At 42.2% G+C, this 12,389-nt stretch overlaps 1 protein-coding gene across 2 annotated transcripts in view; it reads right to left on the bottom strand.

Moving 5' to 3' along the window:
• The window catches only part of FGD5 (FYVE, RhoGEF and PH domain containing 5), a 124,360-nt gene extending 112,177 nt beyond the window's left edge, over nucleotides 1–12,183 (bottom strand). For both annotated transcript variants that reach the window (XM_073644985.1, XM_073644986.1), the window contains exons 1-2: nucleotides 11,942–12,183; nucleotides 4,545–7,374 (exon numbers count right to left, since the gene is read on the bottom strand). In XM_073644985.1, the coding sequence (XP_073501086.1) occupies nucleotides 4,545–7,374; nucleotides 11,942–11,993 (2,882 nt within the window). In that variant the 5' untranslated portion in view covers nucleotides 11,994–12,183. The remainder of the gene's footprint in view (nucleotides 1–4,544; nucleotides 7,375–11,941) is intronic.
• Between the last annotated feature and the right edge of the window lie 206 nt (nucleotides 12,184–12,389).

Here is a 12,389-nt window from a genome sequence, read left to right as displayed (position 1 = left end):
GGACATTGACCCCAAACACACCTCCAGGCTGTGTAAGGGCTATTTGACCAAGAAGGAGAGTGATGGGGTGCTACGCCAGATGACCTGGCCTCCAAAGTCACCAGACCTGAACCCAATCGAGATGGTTTGGGGTGAGCTGGACCACAGAGTGAAGGCAAAAGGGCCAACAAGTGCTAAGCATCTCTGGGAACTCCTTCAAGATTGTTGGAAGACCATTTCCGGTGACTACCTCTTGAAGCTCATCAAGAGAATGTCAAGAGTGTGCAAAGCAGTCATCAAAGCAAAAGGTGGCTACTTTGAAGAACCTAGAATATAAGACATATTTTCAGCTGTTTCACACTTTTTTGTTAAGTATATAATTCCACATGTGTTAATTCATAGTTTTGATGCCTTCAGTGTGAATGTACAATTTTCAAAGTCATGAAAATACAGAAAAATCTTTAAATGAGAAGGTGTGTCCAAACTTTTGGTCTGTACTGTACAAGAATATAACTACTATAATACTGTCCAATATGTACAAGAATATAACTACTATAATACTGCCCCTATATACAAGAATATAACTACTATAATACTGCCCCCTATGTACAAGAATATAACTACTATAATACTGCCCCTATATACAAGAATATAACTACTATAATACTGCCCCCTATGTACAAGAATATAACTACTAGAATACTGCCCCTATGTACAAGAATATAACTACTATAATACTGCCCCCTATGTACAAGAATATAACTACTATAATACTGCCTCTATGTACAAGAATATAACTACTATAATACTGCCCCCTATGTACAAGAATATAACTACTATAATACTGCCCCCTATGTACAAGAATATAACTACTATAATACTGCCTCTATGTACAAGAATATAACTACTATAATACTGCCCCTATGTACAAGAATATAACTACTATAATACTGCCTCTATGTACAAGAATATAACTACTATAATACTGCCCCCTATGTACAAGAATATAACTACTATAATACTGCCCCCTATGTACAAGAATATAACTACTATAATACTGCCCCTATGTACAAGAATATAACTACTATAATACTGCCCCCTATGTACAAGAATATAACTACTATAATACTGCCCCTATGTACAAGAATATAACTACTATAATACTGCCCTAATGTACAAGAATATAACTACTATAATACTGCCCCCTATGTACATGAATATAACTACTATAATACTGCCCCTATGTACAAGAATATAACTACTATAATACTGCCCCCTATGTACAAGAATATAACTACTATAATACTGCTCCTATGTACAAGAATATAACTACTATAATACTGCCCCCTATGTACAAGAATATAACTACTATAATACTGCCCTAATGTACAAGAATATAACTACTATAATACTGCCCCCTATGTACAAGAATATAACTACTATAATACTGCCCCCTATGTACATGAATATAACTACTATAATACTGCCCCCTATGTACAAGAATATAACTACTATAATACTGCTCCTATGTACAAGAATATAACTACTATAATACTGCCCCTATGTTCATGAATATAACTACTATAATACAGCCCCTATGTACAAGAATATAACTACTATAATACTGCTCCTATGTACATGAATATAACTACTATAATACTGCTCCTATGTACATGAATATAACTGCTATAATACTGCTCCTATATACAAGACTATAGCTACTATAATACTGCTCCATATGTACAAGAATATAACTACTATAATACTGCCCCTATGTACAAGAATATAACTACTATAATACTGCCCCTATGTACAAGAATATAACTACTATAATACTGCCCCTATGTTCATGAATATAACTACTATAATACAGCCCCTATGTACAAGAATATAACTACTATAATACTGCTCCTATGTACATGAATATAACTACTATAATACTGCTCCTATGTACATGAATATAACTGCTATAATACTGCTCCTATATACAAGACTATAGCTACTATAATACTGCTCCATATGTACAAGAATATAACTACTATAATACTGCCCCTATGTACAAGAATATAACTACTATAATACTGCCCCTATGTACAAGAATATAACTACTATAATACTGCCCCTATGTACAAGAATATAACTACTATAATACTGCTCCTATGTACAAGAATATAACTACTATAATACTGCCCCTATGTACAAGAATATAACTACTATAATACTGCCCCTATGTACAAGAATATAACTACTATAATACTGCTCGCTATGTACAAGACTATAACTACTATAATACTGCCTCCTATGTAGAGGAATATAACTACTATAATACTGCTCCTATATACAAGAATATAACTACTATAATACTGCCTCCTATGTAGAGGAATATAACTACTATAATACTGCTCCTATATACAAGAATATAACTACTATAATACTGCCCCTGTGTACAAGAATATAACTACTATAATACTGCCCCTGTGTACAAGAATATAACTACTATAATACTGCCCCTATGTACAAGAATATAACTACTATAATACTGCCCCCTATGTACAAGAATATAACTACTATAATACTGCCCCTATGTACAAGAATATAACTACTATCATACTGCCTCTATGTACAAGAATATAACTACTATAATACTGCTCCTATGTACAGGAATATAACTACTATAATACTGCTCCCTATATACAAGAATATAACTACTATAATACTGCCCCCTATGTACAAGAATATAACTGCTATAATACTATGGTCCCTGTCGGTGGTGAGTGTGCTCTGGCTCATGTTCACACCTGCGCTGTGTACAGCAGTGAGGGTTCGCTCTCATTATCCTGTCTGTAGATCACTGCGGCTTGGCGTCTCTCGATCTCCCCGGGGGTCGGTTTAGTAACCGCAGATACATTATCATCAAGTGAGCAATATCTTAATATTTGACTCTGGCCCCTCCCATCTGATGACATCACTGGTCGTTATCCAATTAGCGATGTGCTGGGGGGTGATTAGCGCAGCGTCTCATCCAGGCGCCTGCATTTCATGATGAGGTCTCAGGACGTCGGGGAGATAATAGGTAGCACTGAATGTGATATTATCCGGCCGCTCCACAGAAAAATGCAGCCTGCAAACCCCATGGGGACGGTTGTGCGGAGCTTAGTCAGCAGCTCAGCCCCCAGCGCTGCAGCGCGGCCCGTCAGCCTCAGCAATTACTGTATTGCAAAAACCAATCAGCCCTGCGACAAAAGGCGACTAACACGTCCACTGCTGATAATTGTATGAAGCCATCAGCCCCCGATCACGGAGAATCACACATCTATTAGAGCCGAGGCTTGCGCTGTCACACGTGTAAATTGCAGCTTAAATCATGTGATATACCGGCGTAGCCCAGGGGAAGCACGTGCGAAACAGGAGGCGCTGCGCCTTTAACAAAGCCCCAGATCAGATGCTGTAGGATCAGAGGGGGGGGTCTTACTATAGGATTGTACTTCATTTCCAACCATAATTGCCCCTGAGATTCTGCCACCTTCAAAACATGTTCCTTAAAGGGCTATTCCAGCCCAAGTCATGTGTAATGTCCACCGCTGGAGCCCCCATCAATTGATATAACAGGGGTCCCACGTCCCCCCATTTACCTCCAGTCCATGCACCCTGCAGCACTATACAAGTCCATGATGGCGGTGCATACACAACTTTTTCTGGACGCCATCTTGCAGCCGGGGAACAATGGGGGAAAGGGGGACAGAACAGATTTCCACAATACTTTAGGCGTCAGTTCCTCACATTATTCAGGATCTCTGCTTGCTGCCAGTGAATAGGAAACAAAACTGGAGGCTGAACACCTGTATAGATCTAATACGTCTCAGCTGAAGGTTTGTTACAGTTGCATCCAGTCTAGTAAAGTCTCTACAAAAATCTCTTTCCTGTTCTGATAGTTTGCTACAATGTATCAGTTCACAGAGGATTGGCTACACTGGATACAATTGTAACAAAATCCTCAGTATTTCAACCACTCCCGTCCTAAACGTGGCAAAATTCTTCCTGGAATTTACCTATTGGCAATAAGTCTAAGGCCGTGTGAACATTTTGCATTTTTGCTGTTTTTTTTTCAGTGTAGATTTGTCACAAAACCTGAAGGGTTTCCTGATGCCAGAAAAGTGAATGTGAATCCTGATGTCTCATGTACATGTTGATTATTTGTGACTTGCAGATTTAAATCTCCATAATGACAATTCTTTCAGTGTTTTTACTGCAGATTTTACTCATACTAATAAGCGGGGAAAAATCTGCATCAAAAACACAAGTGAAAAACACAACAAAAACACGCAGCTGCATTTTTCCTGCCAATAGATCCAGAAATGGTGCATAAATTTCTGCACCAAATACTTAACGTATGCACAGACCCTAAGGGGCTTAGAGAGCTAGGAGGCGCAGAGGCAGCAGTCACTGGACCTCGGCATCTGTGGTCCTATCAGACAAACCCTCTGTGTAGATTAGACCTAGGACCACACATTATAATGTGACAGGTGCCCAAAAAAACATCCCATTTTGCAGGTTTCGCGCCATACCTTTCAGCTTCTTGCTCGGCTGTAAGCTGCTGTTTGACTTCAAAAGTATTGAAGCTGCTCATATCCACATATCCATCATTCTCATTGGCGGAAGACAAGGCTCTGGTGGGATCTTCAAAGAATTCAGTGAAGGTGCTGGCCCTAGCAGGTCTTCGGGGTGGGATCTGTATATTCTCATAATCAGACGTCATAGCTGGGATATTCTCGTAATCTGAAGTGTCCGCATTGGGGAAAGAAATAGACCTGGGTTTAGTTAAAGGTAAAGGCATAAATGGTGGTCGGGAGCGGTCCTCAAAGGACTCCACCCTGGCAACACTCCTGTTAAAGGCCTTGGAAGCTCCTTTCCTCTTCATGTCCTTGTAGAAGAGCATGGCGGTGGGAGAATCTGGATGGCATGGCATCCCGGAGCGACACTGTAACTGAGGAGAGTTCCCAACACTTCTTCTATCAAGGTCCATCAACCTGGAGGGACCGTGGTAACTCGACTCTGAAGATGACCTGGAGCATGATACGTTGACGTCCACGTGGACCTTGTTTTCTGTCTTCTTCTTGAACTTCAAAGTTAGGAACTTTTTGAATGAGGATTTTTTCTTCTTGAAACCTTTCTCCGAAGAGTCATTCTCAAACAGGGAAGGAGAACTTTTGGTTATTGGCTTTTTTGTAATACTGGCAAGCTGGAAGGGTGGTGGGATGTCCACCAAAGAGGTCGGTGTGGACATCCCACTGTGTGTATGGTAGTTTCTCTGAGAAAAGCTGCCGGAAGAGCTAATAATGTACGGAGAGAAGTTGATATCGGACTCTATATACATTGATGCTGCATTTTCCCTGCCTTCCACTGAGTAGGACCTGGGGTATATTATAAAACGGCTCGGTTTCCTTGGTAAGGCCCTTATGAAATCTAAAGGCTTAGAAGGCATCTTCTCAGATTTGGAATTCATCAATAGGTCAGTATTGCATGGTTGAGCCTCCATTTCTGCAACAGTCTCCTCCGGCACAGTCTCAGGAACGTTCCCTGGGATTTTTCCAGAGTAGGATCTTGTCCTTGTGACAATATTCTTTCTGTCTATGTTGACTAGATGGTTGCCCTCATCATGGCTGTGTTCTTCCATGATGGTCTCTTCCCCTTTATTGTTGGGAAGACTGCCGTCTGTACCGAGCAGCTTCCTACTCCGGGATTGTGCACTATCCTCCAGAACATATGGGTTGCTGTCATCCTCTTCTGCCTCGACAATGATCTCCTTGACCCTGGCTTCCTGGTCTTCAGGTGACTCCTCTGCTGCGTCAGCTTCATCCTTTGGAAATAATGTATCACCCTGAGTATCTACAGCTGGGACAGCATCATTAGCCTTACTTCCTTCATCATCTGCAGCTGCAACAATGTCCTCAGAAGAGTCTTCTTCTTTTATCTGCTCAATCATGGCCAAGGTGGTGTCTTGTACATTTTCTGTGTCTAGTGTGTCTTCTAGCAGCTCATTGATGTCATCATTACCTACACATTCAAATGGGATTATCTGACAGTTGTCATCAATGTTGTCATCTCCAGATACTTGCTTTGTTTCTTCATTGTCATGACCAAACCCAATACCCACAGCTGATGCTTCTTCATTGGCTTCAGTGCCATTGACCATAGTGTCTTCATTATTTTCTTGCTGAACTTCCTCTTCAATATCGGGATCTGATACAATGTTGCCTAAGTCTTCATTGCAGCTATCCAATTCATCATCGACATTAGTATCCTCTACGGTCTCTACTTCATTGACTAAAACGTCTGCAGAAAAGTCTTGCTCAGTTTTTTCATTTTCTTCATGTTGGGAAGTCTCATCCTCACATTGGGTTTCTTCATCCTCATTCTGGGCTGTCTCCTCTGTCTCTTCCACACATTGGTTTGCCTTATCCTCACACTTGACTGTCTCAGAGACTATTGAAATTTCAGTAGACCCAATATCTAAAAGTTCATGATCAGATGTTCTATGAGATCCATCACCATTACCACAATTATTGCACTGAGTCTCATCCAAAGAGACCTCACAGTCATTGACATCATTGACGATGTCATCGCTGTTGGACAGACTATCTGCACTTGTGTCTTGTGTCAAAATAACCTCATCACACCCCATATTATTTATGTCCTGTTCTTCCCCAGGTTTTGCATTACATTCATTGCTGTCCAAAGTTAAAAAATCGTCCATATCTCCAAGGTCATTTTTAAATTGCATTGAACCAGAATGAGGCACCAAGCTGTCCGCCTCGGCGGTGGATGAAGACCTCAAGCTGAGGGCATCTGTGTTGTCACTGTCATCCACCTCTGTAGAGTCCCCAGAATCCACTTCTTTCGAGGGTGCGCTGTCTGGGAGTCCACTGTCTTCTTCCCCAGCTTGTGAAGGACTAAAGCTTGTGATGTCCCCTTCCCCTGATGTTGCAGTCCAAGGGTCTCCAAGCCCCTCAGAAGATGAACTTTTCTCACAATCAAAGTCTGTACATTCCTCATCTGTCAACTGAGACTCTGGAACCGAAATATAATCCTCATAGGTCATATCCAATGATTCCGACTCATCACACAGCGGTCTATAATGGTCGGCATCGTAGATCTCCACCGGACACACGACATCCCCATTGGAACACTTGTTTAAGGAATTGTTCTCGTTCTCTATGCACCTCCTTTCTGTAGCTGGAGACAACACCGGTTTAGGGGCGATTGGAGGCTTGGGACCCCTGGACATAGACTTTGCTTGGTGGACAAGACCAGCTTTGGAGAGCAGTGGAGAGGAGAACTTGGGACTGAATGAATCCAGACTTTGTGGCTTTGGTGCAAGAGCAGGTTTAGTGACTTCTAAAAGACAAAAAGAAAAGACGAATTTTGTAAATAAAGAACTTAAGTGAATGGTAAAACTTAAATTGTATGAGGAAGAACAGACAAGGATGGCCAAGGAAGAGAAATCAGGATTTAAGGCCCCATATACATTAAAGTTGTCCAAATGTAATGACTTAAGTAACACTGGTCGACAGTGGAGTCTGGATAGGACAGAAGAGTCTGGAGGGGAAAGAGGAGTTTGGAGGGGAAAAAAGAGTCTAGAAGGGAAAGAAGAGTCTGGAAGGGAAAAAAAAAGAGTCTGGAGGGTAAACAGGTGGAGGGTAAACAGGGGTCTGCAGGAGAGAGGAGAGTCTGGAGTGGAAAGCGTGGTCTGGAGGGGAAAGAAGAGTCTGGAGGGGAAAGAAGAGTCTGGAGGGGAAAAAAAGAGTCCAGAAGGTAAACAGGGGTCTGCAGGAGAGAGGAGAGTCTGGAGTGGAAAGCAGGGTCTGGAGGGGAAAGAGGAGTTTGGAGGGGAAAAAAAGAGTCTGGAAGGGAAAGAAGAGTCTGGAGGGGAATAAAAAGAGTCCAGAGGGTAATCAGGGGTCTGCAGGAGAGAGCAGAGTCTGGAGTGGAAAGAGGAGTTTGGAGGGGAAAGAAGAGTCTGGAGGGGAAAAAAAAGAGTCCAGAAGGTAAACAGGGGTCTGCAGGAGAGAGGAGAATCTGGAGTGGAAAGCAGGGTCTGGAGGGGAAAGTAGAGTCTGGAGGGGAAAGAGGAGTTTGGAGGGGAAAAAAAGAGTCTGGAAGGGAAAGAAGAGTCTGGAAGGGAAAAAAGAGTCTGGAGGGTAAACAGGGGTCTGCAGGTCAGAGAAGAGTCTGAAAGAGAGAGGAGAGTCTGGAGTAGAAAGCGGGGTCTGGAGGGGAAAGAAGAGTCGGGAGGGGAAAGAAGAGTCGGGAGGGGAAAAAAAGAGTCGGGAGGGGAAACAGGGGTCTGGAGGAGAGAGAAGAGTGTGGAGAGGAAAGAGGGGTCTGGAGGGGAAAGAAGAGTCTGGAGATAGAAGGAGGAGTCTTAAGGGTAAAGAAGAGCCTGGAGGTGGAAGGAGGAGTCTGGAGGTGTCAGAAGAGTCTGATGGGGAAAGAGGAGTCCAGGGTGAAAAGAAGAGGGTGGAGAGGACAGAGGAGCCTAGAGGTGGAAGGAGGAGTGCATAGAAAACAGAGGCATCTGGTGGGATAAAGGGAGTCTGGAGAGGAAGAGGAGCAGTCTGGAGTTGCCAAAGGTGTCTTGATGTGACTAGTCTGCAGGGGTCAGTAGAGTCTGGCAGCGGATTACTTCCCTATTCCCATTGACAACACATGCAGAATTGTCCAAACCGAGTATGCATGTGTATGACAGAGAGAATGGAAGAGCTGACAACGAAACAAGTGTTTGATCAATAGCTATTGTAGGTATATGGGCATCTTTTTTGCCTGTGGACAGAGCCATAGCTATAGGGGTTACTTAAAGGGGATCATTAAGGTCATATCAAAGCAGAGAGAGGTCACATGGCAAAGATCAAAAATGAGCCCTGTATTATTGTGCTGAGCATTGCTACCAAGGATAGAAGGTTTTGGTGTTTGCTGAGAGGGCTGAGACCCCTATCCACAGGGGCTCCCCCGCAGTGGCATAGTATGCCTTTTTTGCATATACATCAATACTAAGTGGATCTTAGAAAAATTATTCTTGGTGCTTACCATTTTTTATGTCTTGGCCACTATTTTTTTCTTAGAGAAGTAAATTACAATGATCATTTTTTATTTTTGATACATTTTTGGGAACATTTTACATCACGACAAACTCAAGGCCTAAATAAAGCTCCACGGCGAAGAATTATGGAAATGACGGAGCGTGGAATATAAGAAATATATAGGAAATGTATGAATAATGCGTGCATGATTGTGCAACAAACAAAATCGATTCCCCTTTTTGTATCTGACAATTCAGCGATGATTTATCCTCCTAAACCTCATTATTTCTCCGTCTTAGAGGTTTTAGTGCATATTTTAATGTCAGGATAATAAAGGAACGTGATTTATCATTTCTATGGGTCCTAATCTCGTTATCCCCAGAACTATATGAGGAATTTGTAGGCATCGACCTCCAGGGAAATGCTTCCTTCCTGTACCCTTGGGACATATGATCTAGTTTCCTAGTAAACAGCATGGCGGCTCGGGCTGATTGTTGGCAGGAAGTTGTGCAGGACAATATATAATCAGTCACTGAGGTCACTTCCTGCCCAGAATAACACTTTGTGACATTCTTCACCGCGGCTCTGAAATCAGTCAGAACATGCGCCGGACTCGATTATAACTCCCTGACACGGTGTGATTCATCAATTATAATAGGAAGGCTATAATATGACATCAGAAAAGAGACTTTTAATAGAAGCCCTTTAAATGGGTAATAGCTGCATAGGAAATAGGAAAATAGTAAGTCATAATGGAAATCCTGGGCTGTTGTGTTTATATTGAGGGAGGGACTGATACCAGGGATCGGATGCATAACTTGACTCTCATGGGTCCCAAATTTGTAACCGTGACCCCACTACCAAGTACCATTTATAATTCCGGTGTCTTCATATGTGCTTGAGAAGCCTCAGGGGCCAGGACCCCGATACAATTGATTCCTCTGCACCCTCTATAGCTACACCCATGGACTCAGGCGTCTTGTGCATAAATGTTGGTGCCTTTGGATACGACAGATATCAGCTCTACCCGACTGTACTTTTTACTAATAATTAGAAAAATGACCAGTTATCTTATTAAGGCGCCTAATTTTATGATGTATGAGAATAAAGGATGTGATAGTGATGGATTACAGGGTCCTGAAAACATGTAGGATTATCCTGATCCCACACATCTGCTGTTTTACTGCTGATCAAAGGATTTGCTTCTGTCTTTCCAAGTGGATGTAATAACAATAGCCTGCCATTTAGACACCACCAGCGTCTAGAGGGTTAAAAACACTCCAGAGACTTTTAGCAATGGCAGGAAGGAAGAAATGGATCTGTAGGCCACATCCTGTTACTATGACCCACTCCCAAATCTCAGGGACACACTCACAGAGAGAGGCTCTGTCCCCAGGACATGATGTGTACTGTACAGCCATGGAGCACAAGCTGACTGGCTGCCCCCTGCTGGCGCAACATCATGCTCGCAGCCAGATATGACTAGAGAAATTGGGATTAATGGTTTTATCTTCTGTAGTGCACCTGTGTCATTAAGAATTCATTCACTATGTGCAGTTGGATAAATGAGGCTGTGCTGTGAGCATCTGCAAGAGGAATATCAAGTGTAATGTGTCCGGCCAGCAGAGAGAATGCAAGGTTCGAAGTAATATCATATGGAGAAAAATGTGGAGTTCAGCTAAAAAAAAAAGTTTCTGACTTTCATCCCTATTTAATGCAGAATTAATATAAATTATAACATGTTCAAAATTAATTTTTAATAATTACATATCTATCTTTCTATTTATCCATTAAGTGTCATAAAAGGGCTTCCAGCTACCACTGGTCTTTAATAGTATTGGTCTTCTCGTGTGAGCCAAATTTTGGAGCCCCCCAAGATTCCAGGGACCTGCATCCCTGCACCTTTTTTAGTTACTCCTATCTATCTATCTATCTATATCTTATATGATATAACAGTGATCAGATATAGGGGCGGACATACCATTGGTGAAACCCCAAGGGGTCATGGAGCCCAATTCGACTTCCAAAGCCGTAAGCAACTTTTGTCATAGACACAAAGAAGGGGCCAATATACTGCTCTTGCACAGGGGCCCTTTTCTGATGGTGTCGCCATTGATCAGATATCAGATTGTCCCACTAATTTGTGAGTTCCAATTTACAAAAAAAAAGAAAAGAAAACCCTATTTAGTACCATTGCTACCTACAAAAAAAAATACTAAATCCACTTCCAAATCGACTCCTCTGACTTCATAATGCCTGATGTGTAAATGCAGAAGAGCTAAATATGCACCTTAATAATTATTTGAAATAATTAAGTTTTTGCCTGCAGTCCCATGTAAATGCATTGAATACACAGTGGGGCTAAATGACCGTTTCAGCTCTGCTGCATCTGACAAACTCATCTTTGAATATAGCCTGAGACGTACTCCACACCTATCCAGACTGCTAAACAAAAGCAGGTTCAGTCTGCTCCCAAAGTGTAACACAATGGCCTCCTAATAACTAATATCAATCATGGAGTGTAACTTAGGATGGGATTGATGAGATAACCAATCCTAACCGGCAGAGCTGACACTCTAAATGCACTAATGTGGTAAAGATGAGACCGTGACCGCTGCAGACAGTGAAAACATCAACGTTCTATTTGTTTGTTTACCGGAAATCAAATTGTTACAAATTGTAAAAATAGCAGAATTCTGCGGCAATCTCCAGTCATTTCTAGGGTCATGATGCACCATGTGTATGATGGCTCATCATGCCAGTTTATATAAACGCGCATAGACTGCTGTATACAGTGCCCAGCACACATACATATATATATATAACACATCTTATACATAGCTCATCTTTCCCAAATCTCAGCTCATAGACTCTGCTGGACCTACCTGTGCTCATCTTCCCTGCTCCTGAGAAGTTCTTCAGAGCTGTCCCCAGCATTCACATCATCTCCTGGCATCTGCTGGGCACACACAGCCCTGGCACTAGCAGTAGATCCTCTATGCACTGAGCTGCTGGAACAAGCATGTCCCTTCTTGCAGCACACAAGGACTCTGAGATTTAAAGAGACACCACTTCTTCTGCGTCTTCTAGTGACTGGATGCAGCAGCTGGAGGATCACGTGTCTGCACAGTCAGAGCTTCACCCCCCCAAATTGCAAGCAGCACAACAATATAGTGAGTAGATAGAGAAGTCATTAACTGCAGGCTGAGCTCATTACAGGCACAATAGTACTCACTGCACTCTGCTATGTCATTACTCACACATCCCTATACACAGCCATAGACAATAATGAACAGGGAAACCTAGCAAGGGCTCTAAAATGTGTAGATAATT

Source organism: Phyllobates terribilis, unplaced genomic scaffold (assembly GCF_046119375.1).
Source record: "Phyllobates terribilis strain yellow unplaced genomic scaffold, ASM4611937v1 Scaffold_8__6_contigs__length_399053987, whole genome shotgun sequence".
Classification (NCBI taxonomy): domain Eukaryota; kingdom Metazoa; phylum Chordata; class Amphibia; order Anura; family Dendrobatidae; genus Phyllobates; species Phyllobates terribilis.
Note: the sequence above shows the minus strand (reverse complement) of the source record. Positions and strands in the feature narration are given on the sequence as shown.